This window comes from Phyllopteryx taeniolatus, chromosome 9 (assembly GCF_024500385.1).
Source record: "Phyllopteryx taeniolatus isolate TA_2022b chromosome 9, UOR_Ptae_1.2, whole genome shotgun sequence".
Classification (NCBI taxonomy): domain Eukaryota; kingdom Metazoa; phylum Chordata; class Actinopteri; order Syngnathiformes; family Syngnathidae; genus Phyllopteryx; species Phyllopteryx taeniolatus.
Window position 1 is genome coordinate 23,811,804 of NC_084510.1, and position 24,558 is coordinate 23,836,361.

Below are 24,558 nucleotides of genomic sequence, written 5' to 3' on the forward strand. Positions count from 1 at the left end.
CTTGTTGTAACAGATCCTTTTATTTAAAAAAAAAAGGTGTTTGTGTAGATGCAGACATTAAATACAATCTAAAATGTATATTTTAAGTCTTTTTTTTTTTTTTTTTGCTCACAATACTTTTAACGGACAACATTTAAAAGTTGCATCTAGTAACATTTTCTGTGAATGAGTGGCAGTTAGCATGTCAAAGTGTAGGACTTCTATACAAATAATAAAACAACTTTGCAAACATCTGTATCCCCTCATAAATTACACATGTGAATAAGAAGGACAACGTCATCGGTCACAAATTGTGGCCATCGAGCATCCGTTCATAAATACGACAAAAATACTTTTGATGACCACGATCCCTGTGACATGCGCGTTAGTTTGTCAGGAGTGTTTTCAGTTCGAGTCCTCCAGGCTGCTGCTTTTCTGCTCCGAATCGTAGTTGCACAGGCGGACCATGATGCTTTGCAGGCCGGGCTCCACGATACCGAGCAGGGGCCTCTGGGAAGGGTCGCCGTTCCAGCAGGCCTCCATCAGCTGCCAGCACTCCTCGTCGAAGGAGGGTAAGCGCTCGGGTCGGGCACCTGCAGGCCGCACGGATACATGTGAGTGACCAAAACAGCCAGATAGTAACCTTTTTTTTTTTTAAAAAAAAAAAAAAAAGAGGGCTTCAAGCTGTTTTTTGCCACTCCCAGTTGAAGTTTACTGTCGAACTAAGCGTAAAACAAATAGAATTACACATTGTGTATTTAAAACAACCACAAGCTTTAGTAGTTTAATGTTAACAAACAATGGAGAATGCTATATAAGAGCTAACGATGCAGCATCGTTGTTATAACCCTTTAAGCAACCCAGTGAAGCAACACATGTACACTGACATAACTAAGGCATATATTCTTTACCCTTTCTGAAAAAAACGCTAATTATTGCTACAACTTACAGAGCAGTTGTGACCGTCACAGTGAATTAATTAATCATGATGCACAAATTGTTTAAAATATATTTATTTATATCATTACGGTATATTTTTAGAAGTACATTATTGTTATTTTTCTAATTAAAATACAGATTGGAATTTTGTTGTTGTTTTTGGGGGAAGGCTGGAATGAATTAACGGCATTTCCATTCATTTCAATGGGGAAAGATGATTTGAGATACAAGTGTTCTGAGTTATGAGCGTGGTCACTGAATAAATTTAACTTGTACCTCAAGGCGCCACAGTATCTATCAATCTATCTATCCGCAGTATCAAACTACAGCATCAATGTACCTAACTAGAGATTCGTCACCTTTTTTAACATTATTCCAGAGTTGGTCTTTGCTGGAGCATTTTTCAAAGGCTTCCGGGAGTTTAACGGAACCGGTGCACAGGTACCAGAAGAGGATCCCGAAGGCATAGACGTCGACAGAGTTGTCATACTTTCCTGTGAGGAGGAGTCACAGTGAGGAGGAGCTGTTGTCATCAGAGCCGGGCTGCTTAGATGGCTTCGTGATGCATTCGGGGACAGTGCGACCACTGAATGACGATACCTGTAAACAGCTCCGGTGCCATGTGGATGGGGGTTCCGACAATGCTGCCGGACATCATGGCCTCTGGTTTACAGAAGCCCAGGTCGGTGATCTTGGCACGGTTCTGCTTGTCCAGCTGCAATGAGAAAGGAGGGACGACACAATCACAATTACAGAAAGTGTACGCTATCGTGCACAATGATGCTTAAATTACAAACACAATACACCTTATTTCTTATAGTCTAGCAGAATGTGTGATGAATGTATTTAAGAGGAGAGCTTTATTTGCATAATTTCTTGTGTATTGGTGGACTGGAAAACATTGCAGTCTGTCGATTGGTCCCCCAACAAAATAGCACTTCCGTGTTGCGATGCGAATGAAAGGTGTAAATGTGCTTTTGACGATTCTTGGCAGGTGAACTTTTAGTGGTGCGCTTCTTAGGTCTTAATATTTGTTTTCATCCTCACAATGTTTAGATTACAATCCAATTGCACCAGTGTGTAGCTGAATAACAATGAAATGAGTCTGAGTCAAAATATCTCCTGTATGGTCTAATCAGATGCTTGACAAACATTGGATGGATTCTGACATGAATCCTTAAAAATGACTAAACAAACATGAAATGTAATATTGTAAGTGGGCTCATCAATTTTCAGTGCTCGGTCGTCATCTTGTTTGCACTTACCAGAACATTTTTAAGCTTTATATCTCTGTGCAAGAGGCCCTGACTGTGCAGGAAGCGGATCCCTTCCACCACATCCAGAGCGATCTGCAGCCTCTCCCTCAGCGACAAACCAGCCTGGCATAACCAAAACAATGTTAACAAAAGAGTGGTTACGTCTCTCGAGTGGATCGACTGCCACGCTGGTCTGTATAAATGGCACAAAAGGGCGTGAGGTGTGAAGTTTGACGCCAGAGACTCGTTTCTCCTGGCTAGTACAAGTGCATCAAAATAAATTAGAACATCGAAGAAAAGTGAAACTTGAATAGCCATCCATCCATCCATCCATCCATTTTCTACCGCTCGTCCAAGGTCGGGTCGTGGGGGGCAGTAGCTTTAGCAGGGACGCCCAGAGTTCCCTCTCCCCAGAATCTGAATCTGAGATTCGACTTTGTCTGGTCCTGTTTGCCATGGGTGACCCTACCAGGGGCGTGAAGCCCCAGACAACTTAGCTCCTAGGATCATCGGGACACACAAACCCCTCCGCCACGATAAGGTGACGGCTTCCAGGAGGGGAACTTCAATATCATATACATTTATAAAACCCAATTCTATGTTAAAAATCAGTTGGACTGTTTCTTACACTCTAATTTCTTGAGATGGTGAATTATTTTGTATTTTTTTTAATTAGCTGTAAGCTTGAACAATCCTGAAATATTTCATTGTGTAGTGCTGTGGCTGTGTGTCACCTTGAGGCCGGTGTAGAGGTCTCTGTGCAGCCGCTCCATGATGAGCAGCACGGCAATGCTGGAGCCTTCCCCGTACGTGTGGTCGATGACGGAGCCGTGCAGGTCGACGAGCCGCTCGTGCTTGGGCAGCGACCTGAGCACAAATTGGCATCTGTTGTCACCGACGTGTGCCACGAGACTTGCGCGCAGCCCAGCTTGCAGCGGCCCCGCATTCCTCTGCTTTGTGACACTTCGAGCGAAGACGCTCGGTACAATACACTGCATCATTGGCCCAAAATCTGTATTCTTAGAAACAGTGGGGCGCACAAGGACATTGCTCACATGATATGAAGAGCTGTTTTTATGACTGGTGGGTAAAAGAATTAGCAAAACCGTTTGGAATTGTAGGCGCTCAACAAGATGTTTCGAACTCACCTTGTGTAGTGAAACTCCAAAGCCAGATCGTTCCAGTGTTTATCATCCGGGGGCACCACAGACTTGAGGGCACATGGATAGCGGCCCCCCCAACTGTCACACAAGTACACGACTCCGTACTGGCCGCGGCCCAGCTCCCGGCCCATCTTTGGTTTTCCTGTGAAAAGACAACAGTCATTTGTTACAGAGTAAAGTCATACATATTATCAACTGTGGGTGAAAAGGAATTGGAAGGGAATCTTTTGACTATAGCATGTCGTTGCTGTCAAGCGGACGTTTTTGTAATGCGGGAGGAAAATAAACCCTTGCAAAATCCACGCAAGCATTTGGAAAACATGCAAACTCACAAGAGGAAGGCCAGCGCAGAGATTAGATCCAGATTTTCAGCCTTGCTAACCACTTTTTATTTATTTATTCCATTGTATTTATTTGAAATCGTTTAACTAGGAGAGCCTCATTGAGATAAAAACTCTCCTTTACAAGAGTGTCCTGGTCCAAGACAACAAGTAGTCATGGAAGCAACATACAGACAAACATAAACAATACAAAATAAATATATAAGGCGCACATCAACATATCCAGTTAAATCTCAAAAGATCAACCAGCAAAGCATTTAAAGCACCAACTTGTTGCAACATCATCCAACCCTTTCAATTTACTTGTAAAAACGCTTCAAGAGACCTGCTGCCTTAGGCCCATTTTTTTCTGCTACTCCTTTTCCCCCATTTCAAGACATACTTTAGGAACAGACAGCCAAAAACAGGTCTTGGGAATGAGTAACAGAGCGAAGACTGTAAGTGCCAACATTTCTACGGTAAAATGGAAGCAGATTGGGATTTGCTTTATAAATAAAAACATGCCAATGATTATGTCTTTGGATAGACAACAGGAAAATAGTGGTCACAGTGATGTGTTAGCCTTAAACTTGTAATACACCTCAAAACTCCAGGACATACAGTATCCAAAGACACTGTACTGTGAAGATGCATGCATGCACAAAACACCATAGTCAATCACTAAAATCATTAAATCACAAAAACGTTGCGGCAGCGAGTCTCTTTTTTGCAGCAAATGAGAAACGGCACTTGTTTCTGGAATAAAAACCCAGAGGCAGTTTCAGCTTCTTGACAAACTGCTGAATGTGAAGTTGAAAAAGACGTTTAAAAGTGTATCATCAATTAAAAAAACCTAAATATTTATAAGCTGTGACACGCTCAATGACGTAGCCCTGAGACGTAATTATAGGAAGCAAGTCCTGTGGTTTAGTCTTTGAGTTATTAATAAGCATTATGAGTTCAGTTTTTTTCAGAATTGAAAAACAATTTCAAATCCCCAAATTTGACTTGTATAGTGTTAAAACCATCCTCTAAATGACAAAAAGCCTGATGCTGCGTTGGCGCCAAACAATAAATGACAGTATCATCTGCATAGATTTGAATGTTCGCATTAGGAACATTGATCAAAAATGGTGAAGAATAACGGTCCCTGAACCACGCCATTTTGTAGCCTTCCGCCTGCACCCACTGCAATCTGTTTGACAGATAATTGTCAGACCAGCTGAGAGACGGTTCAGACAGACACATGCTAAGTAGTTTGTGTCTCATGATCACATGGTCCACAGTGTCAAAGGCTTTTGACAGGTCTATGAACAGAGCTCTACAATGTTCCTTCTCATCCAAGGAATCCATCAAAAAAAAATCACTGACAATCTTCAAAGCTGCTGTTGTCATGCTATGCTTTTTCCTAAAACCTGATTGAAATTTTGATCAAATGTTATTGGCTAATACAAAAAAAAAAATCTTTGAATTGATCACTTAACCAAAGTCTCTAAAATCTTGGCCAAAACTGGGAGTTTGGAAATTGGCCAATAATTATTTTAAATAGTTGGGTCCCCGCCATTTAACAGGGGGAATACAACAGCAGCTTTCCATACGTAAGGAATTTCACTGAAGGCTAAAGACAAATTGAAAATAGACGTTGAGGGTAAAGCAATAAACTCAGGGGCTACCTTTAAAAAAAAGGTTGTCTGGACCTGCCGATTTCCTGAAACCGACTTGTACACCATACTGCCCTTGTGGGGACAATCTAGTTTGATTTGAAAGGCTTCGATTGTGTCAAGTTTTAGGTAGACAAAGTTATTTGAGCTGAAGTTGGGTGGGCAGAGGCAGATGATGTGGTGACTCACCATGCAGCAGCACGTCTCGGAGGGAGCGGCTCTCCAGCGACAGGCGGGCCAGTCGAGGGGCATGGTCCTTCCTCACACGCAGCCACAGATCCTCGGTGCGCTCCAGTCGCCCCGTGTGGCCTTCCTCCAGCTGCAACCGGACATACAACACAAAACTCTCCGTGGTTAGCATTTGTTTGTGTTTGTTTGTTTGTTTGTAATTAGGCCTTTCATTTATCCACCCCTCCAATAAGTTTCTGGAACATTCATGGCATCACATTTGGTGGCCTGCTAGGGTTCTTTTATGAAACAAATTCATTGTAACTTGATCACCATGGCCTCCCATTTCTCACTGGCTACTAGTGAGAAGCATTGACCTCCCTGACGTTGTTGTCGTTTGTCAACTTAATAAGCACAGCGTTCGTCGCCAACACAAACAGTCTGTAATGAATGTTATTTTTCTGAGAAGACAGCGACCGTAAATCAATGTTTGTCCAAGCGTTCCTTTTCATAAACTCCTTCCTACACGTTTGTGTTCTAATCTGTCTCATGCCAGACCCTCAAAGTTGGCATGAGAGCGTCCGTAAAGCCAAGTTCACACCAGCGCCGGATCACAGCGGTGTTTGCACAACTTGAATAGCAAATCTTTACTCATTTGGAACGTAATCAATCTTTGGTGTTCATTAGGCACACCTACACAATCTGCTGAGCTTTAACGAAGCTTGGTTTTGATGGACACTGCCAGAATCCTTTAATTCGGAAACTGTCATGTCTGTAGTTGGCAGTGGTGTACAACTGCACTGCATCGTGCTGCGACCTGTTTCGAATATTTTGCACTGTCCTGCCCGGTGGCCAAATATGGGAACTAAAACTGCAACTACTACAAATTAACTATTACATATTTTTATATTAATACCTCTCTGGCAGAGTTAATCAAAACTAAGCATCAGTATCTTTTTAAAAGCAGACTTGATCTCGTATTGGACTTGCTAATGGTAAATTCTTTCATTTGTATGTAGAAAGTGAATGGGACATGCTTGTCTTTCCCTCATATGAACTAGGGATTTGCCGACCAGTCCAGGGTCTACCCCGCCTCTTGCTCAAAGTCAGCTGATTGAGTCGGCCAGTCTAAGACCTTCCACTTTTCCCCCCTGATGAAGTCCTTTGTTGCGTTGGCAGTGTGTTTGGGGTCATTGTCTTGTTGCATGTTGAAGCTTCTCCCGATTAGTCTGAATGCATTTTTCTGTAAATTAACACATCCAGATGTAAATACCATGAAATGAAAGCTGGAATTCTGAACTTTTGTCTCATATTCATCTTTTGCTCTGAAACCCAAATGTCTTCAGTATACAACAAAACAAAGGAATTGACCATGCCGTTCCTTTGGGAGGGGACTGTAGAGTCCAGTTTAATGAGGACAAGCGCTATAGAAAATGGATGGATGCTTTTGAACTGGCTATAAAATTGGACAGCAATGATCATTGGTAAAGCAGGCAACGTTTTATGTGCGTTTGCATGTTCTCCCCGTGCCTAGGTGGGTTTTGTCCGGGTACTACGGTTTCCTCCCACATCCCAAAAACATGCGTGGTAGGTTGAAGACTCTAAATTGCCCGTGAATGTGAGTGTGAATGGTTGTTCCTATGTGCCCTGCGATTGGCTGGTGACCGGTTCAGGGTGTAGCTGGGATAGGCTCCAGCATCCCACGACCCTAGTGAGGATAAGCGGTAAAGAAAATGGATGGATGGATAATCTATTTTCACTTGGCTACAGTCCACCCAAGCATCAGTGGGGAAAAATGTGCAAAATGTCCATTCGTCAAACGTGTGTTCGAGCATCCGGACGTTTTTAGCGAATTCTCATGTGATGACAGAGAAACTTTGGACTAACTGTGTAACCACGTTACTAAGTGGATAAAATGCAATTGATTTGGCATCATTGTATAATACAGAAAATTAGCAGGTTTTCACCCCATTTTACAGTGGCAGACACAAATCTATCACTTTTTTTTAGATCAGAATTTAAATCATTTCCTCCCCTTGAATTACAAACATCTCTCCACGTGACTTTAATTCTTTCCATGACCAATCGTACACCGAGGTAATATTACCCGCTGAAATGAATGGAATTGCAATTAATCTATTCCAGCCTCATAATTACGCTCTATTTTAATTTTTTTCACAGCATCGTTAAAAATAAATTACAGTAAGGGAAAATACTATTATAAAGAAATAACACTAACACAGAAAAGCCGGCGGTGTTTCTGGGTGTTGTTGATAAATGTCTTTTGCTTTGCATAGTAGAGTTTCAAGTTGCACTTATGGATGTAGCGCCGAACTGGATTTACTGACGTTGGTTTTCTGAAGTGTTCCTGAGCCCATGCGGTGATATCCTTTACACATGGATGTCGGTTTTTGATGCAGTGCCGCCTGAGGGATTGAAGGTCACGGGCATTCAATGTTGGTTTTCGGCCATGGCGCTTACATGCATATTCTCTGAACCTTTTGATGATATTATAGACCGTAGATGATGAAATCCCGAAATCCCTTGCAATTGTACGTTGAGGAACATTGTCCTTAAACTGTTCGACTATTTTCTCACGCACTTGTTCACAAAGAGGTGAACCTCGCCCAATCTTTGCTGGCGAATGACTGAGCAATTCAGGGATCCTCCTTTTATACCCAATTATGGCATCCTACTGTTCCCAATTAGCCTGTTCACCCGTGGGATGTTCCAAACAGGTGTTTGATGAGCATTCCTCAACTTTCTCAGTCTTCTTTGCCACCTGTCCCAGCTTTTTTGGAACGTGTTGCAGCCATAAAATTCTAAGTTAATGATTATTTGCTAAAAACAATCAAGTTTATCAGTTTGAACATTAAATATCTTGTCTTTGTAGTGTATTCAATTAAATATAGGTTGAACATGATTTGCAAATTCTGTTTTTATTTATGTTTAACACATCGTCCCAACTTCATTGGAATTGGGCTTGTAATAAAACCATTTCGAATTGAATTATGTATTTGAGGTTTGTTCTGCCAGAGTGTTGGTTGTGAATCTGGTTAGAGATTTGCTCTATTTGAGAACAACAGAAGAACAAAGAAAACATGGACACGTTAACCTGACGGAGGGATGCCGCAAAGGCCTCATGGGAGCTGTTGAGCCGGGTTCTGAACTGGGAGCAGATGCTTCGGGCCAGTTTGGCGGCGCTGAGACTTTCTATGGCATCCTGGGCCACTTTGCGCTTCCACTCGTGCGAGATGGCAGGTGGGTTCACAAACGTTATCCTGTGGATGATCTGAGAGAGGCACACGATCACGAAGGCGGCTCGGATAGCGGTGTGACGACAAACTGTCTGTGCTGGATTCTTAAGTGATTTACCTGTTTGATTTGCTCCCAGACGAGTCGCGTGACAGAGGATCCCGAATGAAAGGTGACCTCGACATGGTAGGCTGCGTTTAATAACTACAACAGATACAGACACCAGGCTAACATTGAGGCTAACTCGCAGTGAAAGGTGGTTGCAATCATCCACAGCTCGACAGGATTTTGTAGTTCTATACACTGACTTTGTTGCTTGTCTGCTTCTTTTTCTGTGTGATGTAAATGCTAAGGTATACCCACCTGTTTGAGGTGATTGGATGTGATATTGTGTACGGACGAGTCTATGTGGGACTTCTCCAGACTGCTGAGACATCGCTCCAGTGTTCCCACGAAACTTTCTCTCAAATAGTCCACAGAGCTGATGAGTTTATTGGCCACGGCCTGATTCAGACGCAACACGATCAGCTCCTGGATCTGGTGGATGCAAGACTTGATCTCCTTTGATGTAACCGGCTCGCCTTTGTTTGTCACGATTATGTCTGCAGTCAAAGGGGAAAAACAGCACTTTAAATTATACCGCTAGCTACAAAGATTGCCTGCTTAATTTGTTTGTAGTTTTCATTTCACTCATATAACAAACATTCATGTGCAAAGGTTTTAATAACTTTGTTATGAAGCTAGCAAAGCTAACAAATCTGTCTGTTTGTCTGTCTACAGTATCTATCTATCTATTGCATAGCACAGACATATGAAGATACTGTATGTGCAAAGTTAAAATGTCCAGACTCCTTTCAAGAGGTTGCGTAGGGAAACAAACTATCATTCAAATAAAGTGCAATGATTGCAGTAGTAAAGTCACTAGAGTCACTGTAAATCTAAACTTCAAACGAAACTGTGGTATTCCATGGTCGGTCATGGTGTACCGCCTCAAAAAAAGGGTGCAACCAAATCATGTGCTGTGCGATCAACTTTTTCAGTTGGTCGCACCAGTTGCACTGAAAAAGTTGGTCTCACCAGTGCTACTAATGCAAACTTAGTGTAGAGCCCTGAGTACAGTTTTTTTTTTTTGTTTAATCCTACATTTAAGCGCTGTTTTAATGTTCAAACTGTGCAAAATGTGGCTCAGTGGCTCAAGCATTTTCTTTATCCAATACAGTACACTTTTTTACTTTTCATGTACAGTACATTTTTTATTTTCCGATTTAATCTTTAAGAACTGTTTGGCTTTAGAACATTTATTTAGGTATTCTTTATGTGCAATACATTTTATTTGAATAATTTAACCAGTTTATTTCCCCCTATACTTAATGTGCCGTATTAATGTTGAAACTGAGTAGATGGTTAGGGTTACATTATACACAATAATATTAAACATAGTTTTATGTGAATATGATCTGGGGGGGGGGGGGGACTCAGAAGGCCACCAGCATCCCACGATTAGTTATGTTTGACCATCAAGCTAATGTTTTTTCCCCCCTTCGTATTTACCACAGGGGACAAGCATAGAGGATAACCCACCCTCTCTTATAATGCAAACCCTTCCCAGTCTCCAACAGCTTAACACACGACTACAACCACCTACTGTAGTTTTGAATTGAACATATTTCGCTACAACTTTTAGTAAAGGCACGAAGTATCAGGTGCCAACAGAGATGAGAGAATAGTTGTGTTGGCATTGGGAGTTTGTTTGTATAGGCACCATGCGGTTTTTATGTACGTAGTGGCGAAGAGAACACCCTCTTTGGTGTGCACTGTTGCCGCAAGGAGAAAATGGAGGTTAACTGTTTTGAGTAAATGAATAATCATCAAAATTGTAACTAACTTGATATCTCAATGGCTACAGAAGGTTCTACTAGACATTTCTAGTCAAGGAAAAAAGGCATGTAATCCTCTAAACAACATCAAATGTTGGCAAACAAGTTATTTTGAGAGTGCTAAAATAAAGCCAAGGGGGCCCTATCATAAATAGCATGGTGCAATATAACTCACCCGTAAACTCCAAGTTGGCAGCATCCTCCAGGAGCTGCTCTTTCATGCTACTCAATGTATCCACAATCATTTCCTTCATCTCTTCCTGTTTGCGGTTAGCGATAGCCATGAGGGAGGTGAACAATTCCCCCTCTTTCTCACGTGTGTATTCCAGCCTGCGGGGGGTTATCTGCAGGTCTCTCTGCATGTCGAAGGCCTGCAGAGGGCGAGAAGGAGCAGAAAGGACAAAAGCTGCGTATTGTTTGGTTCTTGTGCATTTTAAAGCCAACCTCTTAAATGAACACTATTAATGGTCACATGTTTATAAGACAGAGATTATCTGACCTGGTTGATGAAAAGATCGAGGCTGCGACAGTGTAGCCCGTTGAGCAGGCTAGCGGCCTCCACCTGTTGGTTTTGAAGCACCTGGCGTGTAAAAGGCACCAGCAGCCTGTGCAGTCTTTCAAAAGCCTCACCCAGCATGCTCTGCGGCTTGGCACCCGGGGTGGGCATTTGTGTGGGGGCCCCGCAGGAGCAGTTTCCCGTTGGGCCGCTAAGGAAGCCGAGGGACAGCAGCTGCTTATGGAGGGCGCTCTTCTCCCGCTCCTTTTCCTTCTCTGCGTGGCGGCTGAGCTCCGGCGAGGCTGTGGGCATCGTGTCGGGGAGGCGGATAAAACAGATTGGAAAGGAGAGCATCTCTTTGACCTTCCAGAGCTCGGCCACCTGCTCTGCATTTAAGGAATCCTCCTTGATGGCATATAGTATGATAGGGATCACGTTCCGCGTGAAATCTTCTAGGACCTCCTCCATGGGCTGGACGCTTGCACAAGGCACCACCATGACCTTTGCTTCCTGATGAGCAGGCACAAGCATTTCAAGGTCATTTCCATGTACAACTGAAATGATAGCAGGACCAGCACAGACATTCGCCAAGCTCCCCCAAAATCCAATAATCCTGAAATTCAGTATAGTATGCATCCATCCATTTTCCATACCGCTTATCCTCACTAGGGTCGTGGATGTGCTGGCACCGATACCAGCTGACTTGAGGCAGGGTAGACCCTGAACTGTCAATTGCAGGGCACATCTCGACAAATCATTCACACGCACATGCTCACCAATGGATGCATACCACCTACATAGCGCTTTTCAAGGCATTCAAAGATGCTTCACAGTTGCACACATTATTCATTTTTTCCACAGTCACACCCTAGTGGTGGTAAACTAGTTGTGTAGCTACATCTGCCTGGGCCAGTCTGATGGAAGTGTGGCTGCCATTTCATGCCTGTGGCTCCTCCGACCTCCACCAAAGATCCAACCACATTAATTCATTGGCAATGTGTTAGTCGTATATGAGTCCCCGGCCCAACGAAATCATATACATGAATTGCTGAGAAGTGTAAGACCGGGGAAAGTGAATTCAGAAATTTGGTTCTAAATACATTATACTGCATGTTTAAAGTCAATTTCTGAAAACATGCAAAGGCTGAGAACAATGTAGTAACGAGTTGTGGTGTGCTCAGATGTCTTTCGTGTAGTGTGAGCCACAGGCCGAATGATGTGTGTCACCGTGTTTAATATACGGTTAACTTTCCCTGACGTGTCACTTTTACAGGACCCACAAACCGACACAACACCAAGCGAGGAGGTGACGCGGCTCTGAGGAGCCTCCAAAAGCCGGTCTGCTTGTGAGGTACCTGGTGGCTAGCACCTCTCAAAGTGCCATTGAAAGCCCCACGAGAACTCAGTGGGATATATTCTCAACACCGGTGGTTTTAAGCGGATATATTCTTGCGGCTAAAACGTAGAAACGTGTAGGCATAAAAAAAATTACATGTTTTTCAGCGGGGCATGGTTCCGCGCATTCAGCGGACACGCCCACAGCATTTGAGAGGGGAGACAATGGATTGATTTTTCACAATAATGAAGCCTCATTATATATAGTTGGCAGTTTTTTTTTGTTTTTGTTTGTTTTTTTTAACGTTCAAATTAGGTAAGGTTGTTAACAACACTCTTCACTGTGGCGTGTCAAATTTAAAATAATTTATTTTCACTTTACTGGGACTTTAAGGAAAATGCTGGAAAAAAAAAAACTGAAAAGAAATTCCTAGAATCTTATCCAAATGAAAAAGGTCATCCACAAAGTTTCATGGAAATGGATTAAATTTTTACGTAATCCACCTAACAGATAAAGCACGATGAATGGACTGAACCTCGTTGACTGAGGTAATGACTAAATACAAACCTAGATTCCAGATCAGTTCCACCACCTTCTAAGATTCCAAAGCAGACGTCAATGTTACGCTATTCATTCGAGAAGCTGAACGAAAAGTCATTTTAGGCACAGTTTTGTCAGTAATGTGGAATTGGGTCAGGTTTGCAGCTTCTAAAAAAATAAAAATAAAAAAAAAATAAGTGAGCTGCAAGTATCTTCAAAAGGAGTAGCTCGACCAAATCATTCCATCATTCGAAACGGAGACACGCAGCAGCAAATATTGCTCTACATGAGACTCTGATGAACACGAAAACCTTGGCTCAGAAACAGACATGAACGGCATTAGTTTCACATTGTTTTGCAAATGACAAGAAAGGAGCCCAGTGACGGCAGTCGCAGAGTTTAGCAGGCTGAATAGCGCCAATGACAAGGTACCCAGTTATACATTGCAAAAGCAGTCATTTACGGACACACTGCTCCACTTCAATGGTGGAAGAAGCATGAAATAAATGTCCCGTGACTGAATAATATAGCTTAGAAATACCTCATCATAGATGGTACAAGTGCCCCATCAGAGAGGGTTTTCATTGTAGAGGGTAACATTGTAACATGGAACAGAACAGAGCATGCCTCAACCTTGATGTTGTAGACAAGCTTATTTTCCTTGCTAAAAAAAAAAAAAGTTGTTTTTTTTAAACCAGGCACCTGCCTAGCATGTACCTTAGATTGACAAATACTGTATGCAGGATTTTGTTGACATTTTCAGAGACAGAAGTAAATTTTATATGAAAGCAGTTCCCTTTATTCATGTTATGCTCAGTGACAGCGGGCGTGCTGGAGCCATTCCCAGCTATCTTCGGGCGAGAGGCGGGGTACACCCTGTTTAAACGTCTGCATTTGGAGTTCAGGATAAATAAAGCAAATCCCAGAAGGGGAAAATACAAAAAGCAAAACTTTCAATAATGTCAGTCAATTGTGTTTTCTTTTTATTGAATTGGGAACAAATCTTGATTACAATCACAAAATGTACTTTAAGGCCACATTGACCAGCTACAAGAGTGACTATTTCAGTCAATCTGATAAGAAACAGCAAAATAAATACCGTATTTTCACGACCATAAGGCGCACCGTATTAAAAGGCGCAGTCTCAGTTACGGGGTCTATTTCTGCATTTAACACATACATAAGGCGCACCGTATTATTGGGCGCAGGCATGGTAAAGCATACGTGAGATTATAACATACAGTAGCATTACGGTTAAAACAATGTTTTTAAAAAGGCAGCGGGAGCAAAACTCAGTTCGGTTGTACTTTATTGAAGTATTTAACAATGTACTCATGTTATTTTTTTTTATCAATCTTCATCCACAAATCCATCAAGGTCCTCATCTGAGTATCCGAAATGAACAGCTGGCCAAGTTCTCCATCAAACACGCCAGGTTCCCTCTCGTACTCGTCAAGGTCAGTCTCGTTGCCGTGCGGCTCCCCAGAAATGATGCCGGCTTTTACGAAGGCTCGAACGACAGTGCAAGCAGACACGTTAGCCCGAGCATCCACAATCCATTCGCAAATTGTAGCGTAACTCGCCCGGCGCTGCCTCCCAGTCTTAGTAAAGCTGTGTTCGCCATCTGTCATCCATCGCTCCCACGCTGCTCGCAACTTCACTTTGAACGCCCTGTTTACACCGATGTCCAGCGGTTGGAGTTCCTTGATGCATGGATGGCTAGCTCCGAGTTATTGCACTCAGTCGAATGGTGACTGTAGAGACGCTTCCTGGCTGTTCTTTGATCATTAATCCATTGCTCGAGTTGGTCTTCCAACTCGGGCCACCTCACCTTGTTTCCGCGGAAACTCAGCTTCGTCTTCTTGACTTGGCGAGGCTCGTTTTCCTGCTTCCTCCACTTGCGAGCCATGGATTCGTTGATCTTGAATTCTCTCGCGGCTGCTCGATTCCCATGTTCCTGCGCGTAACTAATAGCTTGCAGTTTAAACTGTGCTTCGTAAGCGTGTCTCTTCGTAGGTGCCATTTTCGGGGGTCCTTAGACAAACCGATGCACATACCGGCACAATATACCTACTAGGGGCGTGTCTTTAGCCTCCTCTGTCACGCGCACCCTTCCCCCTTTACGTCCGCATGCTGTCCTCAGCCACGTCCGCCTTCCTCTATATAGGCAGCGTGTCGGCAGGAAATGCTCCCAGTCAGTCAAGCGGAGCGCTCATTATAGTCAGACAACAACATTTACAGATTTTGGAACTCGGTGCACACATAAGGTGCGCTGCATTATAAGGCCCCCCGTCCATTTTGGAGAAAATTTAAGACTTCTAAGTGCGTCTTATGGTCGAGAAAATACGGTAAATAAAATACAGCTGCAATTCTCAGATATAAAAAAACATAACAAAATGAATGAAAATGTTATGATACTATGTCATCATGACACACCCACAGACTCTTCCATGATTGTTTTAGGCTAGCTCATTGTTGTTTTATGACTCACCGTCTGACATTAGGCACGCTATTTGAGAGACAAGCCTCTAACAAAGCCGATGTAGGCAAACATGCAGCTCGAGAACAAGATTATCTCCTTTGGCAGTGGGTGGAGAGCAAAATGAGGACCCTGAATGCACATTTGGCTTTTGAAAGTACTTTATATGCTAACAATTTGGTTACTTTAACCAAAACCAGCAAATTTGCGTAAGCATTACAGCTACCTAACACCAAGCACACCTTGAGCTTCTAAAATAGTAAACGCACCAAGAGGCAAAATGTAAAATATAATTAAAACAAACAATTTTGGGAGGGTTGGCCAAGGTTGGTGCTTAGTTGATTGCTCATTCATGTATTTTGTACTGCAATGATAAAACTTTGGCCAAACAAAAATGTCACTTTTAATTGGACACGACTTCTTTGTCTGTTTAACACCAAACCAAATGTTCATTATGTAAACGTTCACAATGAACGGATTACGTCCGACCTTAGATGTTCCACTGTAAATTCATGTAGTGGCTGTGAGAAGGCAGCGACTAGTATCTACTACAGATTTGTCTAACACTTGAATGAATGAATAAATAAAAATAAGGCTGGAGGAAAGCTTGGGAGCGAGGTCATGATGGTAAAGAGGCAGACATAGCAACACAAAGGAGACCGTCAGTCCCGTCCCCAAGAAACACGAACCAAGCGGCCTCTCTAGAACAAAGATAGCCTGCAAGCATCCAGATCAATACAGTGTTTGAATCTCTTTAACTCAGTTGTTTTCAACAAAGACCCTGGAAGAAAAAGTCAGTGTTGTTGGCCTTTTTCTCCCAAGTACAAAAAAGGAGTTTAGTTTAACGTCATTTTCTCTTACAATATGACACAGTAGGACAATCGGCCGCTTTAAGAAATAAGATTGTTAAAGTTGCAGCCGTTTGTTAACGCGCAAAAGCTGCCCTATGTGAATTCATAGGGCACTGACAGGTTATGTACCTTTAAAAGAAATATGGGGATGGGTTTGGACCCTTTGACCTTTGGGTGTTGAAATAGAGCCAGGCTGGGACAAGGAGACCTAATTAGAAAGTGCCTCCTCATCTGCGGGGGGCTGCGAGTGTGGCAGCAGTGTGTGAATACCGCAGTGAGCAGAGAGATTCTGTGCCTTCACAAACTGAACCAAACACACTAATCTCTCTTTCATTCAGCAGAAACCTCAGGCTGGTTTAGTCCCTAAGAAGGAACATGTGCTTATTAACTGGCCCGTGAAAGTCTTCCACACCTTCTAAAAAGCAAATATTCAGGCATTTCCACCAGCACCGGCTGACAACATTCATCAACTTCAAATACACAAAATGAAAACCAGTATCTAATGTTGTTACTAATCTCTGAGAAAGAATTTGAGATCTGAGTGAAAACTAGCTGTGACCCAATTAAGGGATCTTGCACTTGAAGCAACATGTGATTATGAAAACGAATGAAAAATATTCCAGCAATGATTTTCAACTGATTTTTCATTGTCAAGCTCTTAAAGCAACAGGGAAGAATTCCAATTATAAATGGCAATTTGTGACATGAATGTCAGCAGATGACTGTACACGGTAAATATAGCAATATGCACTATGAACATGCTCGGTTAAAGTTTAAAAATGCAATTTTTGAACTACACAGCTCCAAAACGACCAAGGATTCTGTTGCATCTATGGCAGCTTCAGCATAGCAAAGGGGTTTGGGATTGTTGTTTTTTTTTTCCTACACGACCTAGTCATGTGAATCGCACCAGACCAGCAGCATTACGTAAGGGGGTGAGGAGGGTGGGCTGCCCTGAGGCAGGCACCAGGCCTTGCGTCTTGGAGTTTGACGTGAGGGGGTTTGGAGCGACTGGATGACAACAATTTTCCGCGTCACACGTGACTGAGCACTGACCATCCTAAAATCGATTCACTCACCCCAGCTTATTTGGATTTTTAGCATTCATTCGAGCAGGATCGTAAAACTGTGAGCAAGAATTCCAAACTTTTCCCACATAAATTCGCCAGTTAGCCAAATCTACAAGAGAAGTATGTATAGTAATCCTAAAATTAAAAAAAAAAATTTAAAACTACAATAGTTTTGCTCAGTAATCCATCTAACTGTGAAAACAAATGACCTGAAGATGTGTGATCTGTGTGTGTGTGTAAATTTTCAAAATAATATGGCTGTCATTTTCACCATCATTTATAGTCGTGCTTCTTAATTTGTGACTTAATTCATCACTAAAATCGCACGATTCAGAATTAAACCTAAACCTAAATTAAGACTTGGCCGGAAAATATGCCTCATTAGTCACGCAGAAAATGAGGTTGACCCACCATTGTGCGTGACGTCATGTGAGATGTCAGCTTATCTTGTGAGACTTTGGCTAAATGACTACCTTAAGGCTTAATTCCACAAGTGTTTTTCTTTAGTGATTTTTGTCTTGCCACCAGCAGCAATGGCAAAAGAAAAATTCCAATGATGGCCACGGAGTTAGAAATGGAACTTGTTGCATTGTAGGAGAGTGGTAAACAAAATAGTGATATAAAAAAAGGGGACCAAGATCAATAATTTAAAAACTTTTTCCACCATTCATTTGGCCTATAACTGGTACAACTTAATTGGAAACATTTTTTGAGAGGGTAAGTGAAAATAAATAAACACGTGTGCCACCATCTTATAACTGAGGATGCAGCAGCTGTGTTCACATTCAAACTCATGTTAATGGGTGTCAGTCAGACCACACCTTTCACCATTTAAAGTGCCTCTGATTAACCCCAAATAAAGTTCAGGTTTTCTAGTCGACCTTTTCTGACATTTTTGTGTCATATTTTACCGCCCATGGTCTGCAAAGAGCTTCCAAATAATTTACAACGTTTACATAACCATGGAACACAGTGACAGTGAAATATTTATCTTGGTCTCATTTTATATATCATAAGAACCTGGCATTTGAACAGGGGTGTGTAGACTGTTTATATCCAGTGTTCATCCAATAGTCAGCTGTTAACAGGTTGGTGAAAAAAGACTCACCTTCTAGGCACACAGCATAATCCCTTCCCCCTGCTTGTTCATCACCGTGTCATCAAAGGGGAAGTGCATATGCAATTGTTTATTTATTTTTTTGTTATTTTCACGTTTACTCTGGCTGAATCACGTGTACTGTGGGTGATTATTCTTATTTTTTTTTTTTAAGTTTGGGTTTATAATAATAATACATCACATTTATATAGCGCTTTTCATAGTAGTCAAAGATGCTTTTCATTGAGGAAAACAACACACAACTACTCGTAGGACAGTACAAACAGAAATGGGTATAAAAAGGAGAGAGAAGTACAAGGAGGGGAATGAGATGGGGTGGGTGGAGGTTAGTTGGGATAGGGTAGGTTGAAGAGGTGAGTTTTAAGGGTGGGTTTGAAGGAGGAGAGGGTAGGGGGAGCTCTGATGTTAATGGGGAGAAAGCTCCACAGTGTAGGGGCAGCGACAGAGAAGGCCCTGTCACTTCAGGTCTCACGTTTTGTGGCTGGTTTAACAAGGAGCTTGGCACTATAGTTTACAATGATCAAATGTTGCCAGCTGATTAATTGATTGATTGATTGATTGATTGATTAAGATTCGACAATGCTGACAGTCTGACCCTGAAAGGGATTCATTGAATTATAATTACAGAGGAAACAAATGTTTTGAAGCTAGAAAATATTGGAGGAGCAGCGTCTCAGAATGGATTGCGGTTATCTCTTGGGGTTGCACTTTAAAGCAAAATACGGCTTGTGTGTGACATAAAATGCACCTTTAAACAAAGCGTTTCACTCCCCAAATATCAAGCACCTTTGACTTTCATCCAGTTTGCAAAGTGAAAAATTCCAAACATCCCTGAAATAATACCTGGAATGACTTGCTCTGGATAAATAAAAGCCTGTACAGACATTCATGAGTGATTTTGATCAAATCTAATGATATTTTATGAAACCAGTTCATTTAACTGACATCAATAACTGACCATAAAAGGACTGTTCTTAACCGATGTACATAGATAGTCATTTCATAACAGACTTGCCTGAAGTAAAGGGTGATGCAGGGTGATCTCCAGCTCAGCGAGCCTGTGTGCTGGGTCCTCGCATTCCTCGTGGATCTCCAAGTCTTCACGGGGCACCGTATCCCAGCGGCCGCGGTTGGCCGCCAACTGGTGCACCAGCTCGTACTGGCCTGGCAGCGCCAGGCTGAGTCGCGTCTGTCTCCCGTGGGTGAAACACAACTTGCGCCTCTTGCACGGGGTGCCCTGGACGCCTCCGCAAACCTCCCCGGCCTCGGGGCCCAGCGGCAGCAGTCTCTCTCCCAGCAGGCAGTTGAGCAGCTGGTAGCGGGCAGTGCAGTTCTGGCCCAGCACCAAGATATATGGAGAAGCACCCACAGTGTTGCGTAGGAACTCTTCTTCATGGCTGGGGAAAGCAATGCAGCTCAATTGCTCTGTGAGATGAAATAAAAAGGTTAATAAAACCATAATCAATACGCATAGCCATCACTACAGTGAACCCCTCGTTTATTGTGGGTGTTTTATTCTTTTTCTGGCGTTCAAAAAACTGCTAAAAAGTAAATCGGCAACTGAGGCTCTCCTTTCCGAAAGGCTACGTAAGTAAGTAAAATGTAAAAACCCATAAAAAATTATCCCTTTAAAAATGTGTAGGGTGCACACTGCATTTACTACTGGAAATAACTTTTTGAAACACATGACGATAGATGTGATCTGCTACCACCTCTGAGGGGAATTTTCTGGGATCCCTGTGTAAAAGAGGCAATACATAGACAGATAAATAGATGTGTAATTGGACATTTGCTTGGATCCAAGTCATTATACAAGGCTATCCACCATACTGACTGTATGTATCAGTGTGACTCAGCAAGGTCTGAAACATTTGCATGAGGAACAGATGAAAGGAGCACAAGTCAAAACAAATTTGTCTTCTCGCCTCCATAAAAACACATTACTTAACCGTTTACTGTGATTGGTATGTATCCCTGGATCAAGCACAGCTCATAAATACTTGAGACTGTCCCGTGTGCTGCAACTTCAAGCTCGATAAACTCCGCTGAAGCAAGCAGACTAAATAGTAGCGTAATCGCTTGACATCATGTGATGCCAATTTATGTCGAGGTATGTAAGGCCGGATGAATGTAGTGTTTTAGAAAGTGATGACATTTCATTTCATTTTAATTTAAAAATCTAAACACAATTATCATGTCACTTGACTCAGAGAAAGCTTTCGATAAAGTTTGTAGCAGTTTTACATTCCAAAGACAAGACAAGGATGTCCACTCTCACCAATGCTATTTGCAATATTTATCAAACCTCTTGCTATACATCAGAATGCTAATATTAAAAGGTATCTGCTCACTATTGACAGAACAGAAAAATCAATCTATATGCTGATGATATTCTTCTTTACTTGCAGGAACCCAAGTATTCTCTTCAGGCACTCTTCAATCTGATTCAAACATTTTCACAAATATCGGACTACTCTATTAACTGGACAAAATCAACAATACTGCCAATAACAGCAAACTCATGGACTCCTGCAGATCAAATCCCAGAGTACCCTATTCCTGTAGGAAACTTTAAGTATTTAGGTATCAATATTTCGTCAAAACTCACAGAGCTAACCAATCTAAATTACACACCACTTCTGGAAAAAATCTCACCTGATTTAAGAAGCTGGAATAACCTGCCTATATCATTACTGGGAAGAATAGCTACAATAAAATTGGGTCCCTGCTGCCCCCACCGGGTGGCCAGTTGTCGGGGCGCCTCGGTGGGGCTGGCGGACCACCCTGGGTCCCTCGGTGCGGGACGTGTCCGTGGACCCCTGGGCCTGATCCCGCCCCTCGATTGATTGGGTGGGGTCCTCAGCCGCCGCGGTGCGGCCACAGCAATTACAGGACACTTCTGTCAGTCTTTGTGCATGTAAAACGGTATCAATTCACTTGCATGTATCCGCAGACACACACCCCTAGAACTCTTTCACTGGGTGTGCGACAAATAACTCATGAATATGCAAATCCCGTGTGTATCCCCTTACTTATACTCTCGTCTTGTAGACTTTTATAATTGACATAATTAATGCCACCACACTTCAGTTGTACAGTTGGGTTCACGACCCTTGTCTTGCATGCTTCTTCTCCTGTTCTATCTTGTCCTGTCCTTCCCTCACAGGGTGTAGCACTACAGCCCCATGTAACACTCATATTTAATGTTTCATTGTTGTAGATAATATAATGATTTACTTCTCTCATTCTGTTTACAATTAGTGCTTTGTCTTTTGTCTTTGTTTCTCTCTCTCCCTTCTAGAAACTGTTCTGTTCGACTGATCAAGTCTGATTCTCAATAAACCTCAATTATAATACCACAGCGGAAGCTTAAAAACTCCACTGTGACAAGGTAAAACTGTTCCGGAATGAAAGGGATACAGATTTTCCATTCTGCTTGACCTAACAGACGAACAGGACAAAAAAAATAAAATAATTAAATAACATTTAAAAAAAAAAAAGAGAGTGAGGACACGTGCTCAGCTGCTCCTATGAAAGGGCGCATTATCCCATGCTTTGTGTTGAGTATGACTCATCTAATGCTCAACACTGTCCAGTGCAAGCTGAAGAAAGTTAGGCTGATCTTTTGGGTGATAAAGATACCACAAAGTGCTTCATCTTTAAACACAGGTATCTGTCTGGGAAGAAACATTCATGCAGCATTAAAAACCCAACAAACATCTTTTAAAAAGTCAACATCTCACAACACATCACGTCGAGAGGAAATTACTAAATTAGTTACAACATAACTCACATCCATCCTATCCATCCATTATCTGTACCACTTTACCATGCATGCTTTTTGGGATGTGGGAGGAAACTGGAGTGCCCGGAGAAAACCCACGCAGGCACGGGGAGAACATGCAAACTCCACACAGGCAGGGGGCCGGGATTTGAACCCCGGTCCTCAGAACTGTGATGCAGATGCGCTAACCAGTCGTCCACCTTACCGCCATAGCTCACATGCACAATCTAATTGAAAACAACTAAATGTTTTTTTATTGTGCTTTTCCTCATTAGGGTCGCGGGTGAGCCTATCCCAGCTGACTTTAGGCAGAGGCATTAGAGACCGTGGACGGGTGGGCAGCCAATGTAGCAAGGCACATAAAGACAAACAAACATTCACACTCACACCTAACGAAAATTCAGTCTTTGATCAACCATATATGCATGTTTTTGGAATCAATCTAAAAATCTATCTAAAACTGAAAAAAAAAAATAATAATAAAATGAGATGACCCATAACCAGATAATGCAATGAGACTAAAATCAATCTAAACTACGGCAAAAAAAAAATAAAAAATAAAAAAATATATTAAAATTAGAAGTGGTTAGAAATATCAATTGATTGCAATATTTCTTTCCCAAATTTAATATTGATTCAGCAAACCCTCGGAATTGATTCACCTCCTGGCGAGTGGGGGCGCTTTGTGTATGATTCGCATTGTATGGACAAGACCAAAAAAACAACAAAAGGGCAACCAAAGCAAGCAGCATGGCGTGAAAGCACCGCGTTCAACTTTTAAATCTGACATTTGTTGTCATTTTTGGATTCCCCCATAAGTCCATAAAACAGAAAATCGAAAAATAGTAAGTAAATGGATTATGATTATTCAGTTACTGGTCTGGTCCATAACATGTCAGAAAATAGGCAAAAATGTTGATCACTGCTTACCAAAGTAAAAGATGTTTGTAAATGTCTTATTATGATGAAACAAAGAATCAGTCTACTTCATTATAATGTATAATTATTAATACTTAATGTTGAGAGGCTGAGATTCCGAGGATTTTGACAATTTTAAGTTAAACAATTGATCTATTACCAAAACCCGTTACCGATTAATTCGATTAGTTGTCGATTAATCGTGGCAAAGAGGTAAGTAAATTATCATCTTCAACCCAATTAATTGCAATTTGATAGCTTCCCACAGTGGTTGGGAATCACTGTCGTAGACAAATCGTCGGTAAATACAATAAGTATGTGAGTGTTTGCAAGGATGCTGTAGAAGGCAGGATGTTGACCCACCTGCCTCCAGGGAAGCTGACTCCGAGCTCATGGCTGATGCACACGCGTTACTGTAGTTCTGTCTGATTTCCCGGAAGAAGGCATTGGTCTCCTTCAGGTTCTTCTTGAGCAGAACCGAGTGTTTGTTGTAGCTGCTGAATATCCGCGTGAGCTCCCGAGTTAGCGGGGTGCTTTTTTGCTGCACGTTCCCCTCCATGGCAAACTTGTGTGCGCCTAGCTTGTGCGACATCGCAGCGACAACAAAAGCTAGCTTACCGACTTGACTCGAATCGTTACATCTGCATTTTGTCTCGTTCGTCGGAGGCCAATGAGATAAGTTGTTGTTGTTTTTTTATTAAAAAAAAAAAAAAAACAACAACAAAAAAAAAAAGCAGGTGGGCTGCAAAATCGAGAAGTGTGCTAAATAGTGCGCGCCCACAAGGTAATCCCCGCCCGGGTTAGCGTAGCTAGCCGGTTGGCATCGCCTCTCCGCCCTCGTCTTGGCCTGGCACCACACTCATAGCCTTTAACGTCCGCTAAGCGAGCCCTGAGACAGCTCGACACCCATACAGCTCGGGGATAAATAACCACCTCTCTGCCCTCGCAGTCTCCGGACCAACACGACCCGAGTGCGGCAGCAACCGCAACAACAACAACAACAAAAAACGTGGGAGTCTTCTTGGTGACGCTGCGAGGGGAAATCTCTTCTTAAAGTCGCGCCGACCGAGACGAGCCAATGTACATGTTCCCGACAACGCCGCGAAATTAAAAGTATGTTTGGGGACGACGAGGACGCAGAGGGTGGTCGAATGGGCTCCAGGTCGACGGAGCAAGTCCTGCAGCTACCCAAAAGTCATCAAATCACAGCAAAACAGAGACAGTGAAGTTATGGAAAGGAGAGGGCGGGGTCCAGGTGGCGAAAGGCACCCTGGGAAATGTAGGCTTATACCGTTCTTTTATTTATTTATTTCCTGCATTCCCTGACTTATCACCGATTAAAATAGAAA

The 24,558-nt window shown here is 42.4% G+C and overlaps 1 protein-coding gene across 1 annotated transcript; it reads right to left on the bottom strand.

Moving 5' to 3' along the window:
- On the bottom strand, positions 1–24,478 carry dstyk (dual serine/threonine and tyrosine protein kinase). The gene is made up of 14 exons (XM_061784861.1): positions 23,573–24,478; positions 19,523–19,932; positions 11,118–11,624; positions 10,794–10,989; positions 9,105–9,343; positions 8,862–8,945; positions 8,602–8,778; positions 5,508–5,637; positions 3,323–3,479; positions 2,909–3,041; positions 2,184–2,297; positions 1,519–1,633; positions 1,278–1,412; positions 1–572 (listed from the first exon to the last, which is right to left on the bottom strand). Exons 1-14 carry the CDS (start codon positions 23,799–23,801, stop codon positions 385–387), a joined length of 2,814 nt encoding a protein of 937 aa, XP_061640845.1. The 5' UTR covers positions 23,802–24,478; the 3' UTR covers positions 1–384.
- Positions 24,479–24,558: the final 80 nt, after the last annotated feature.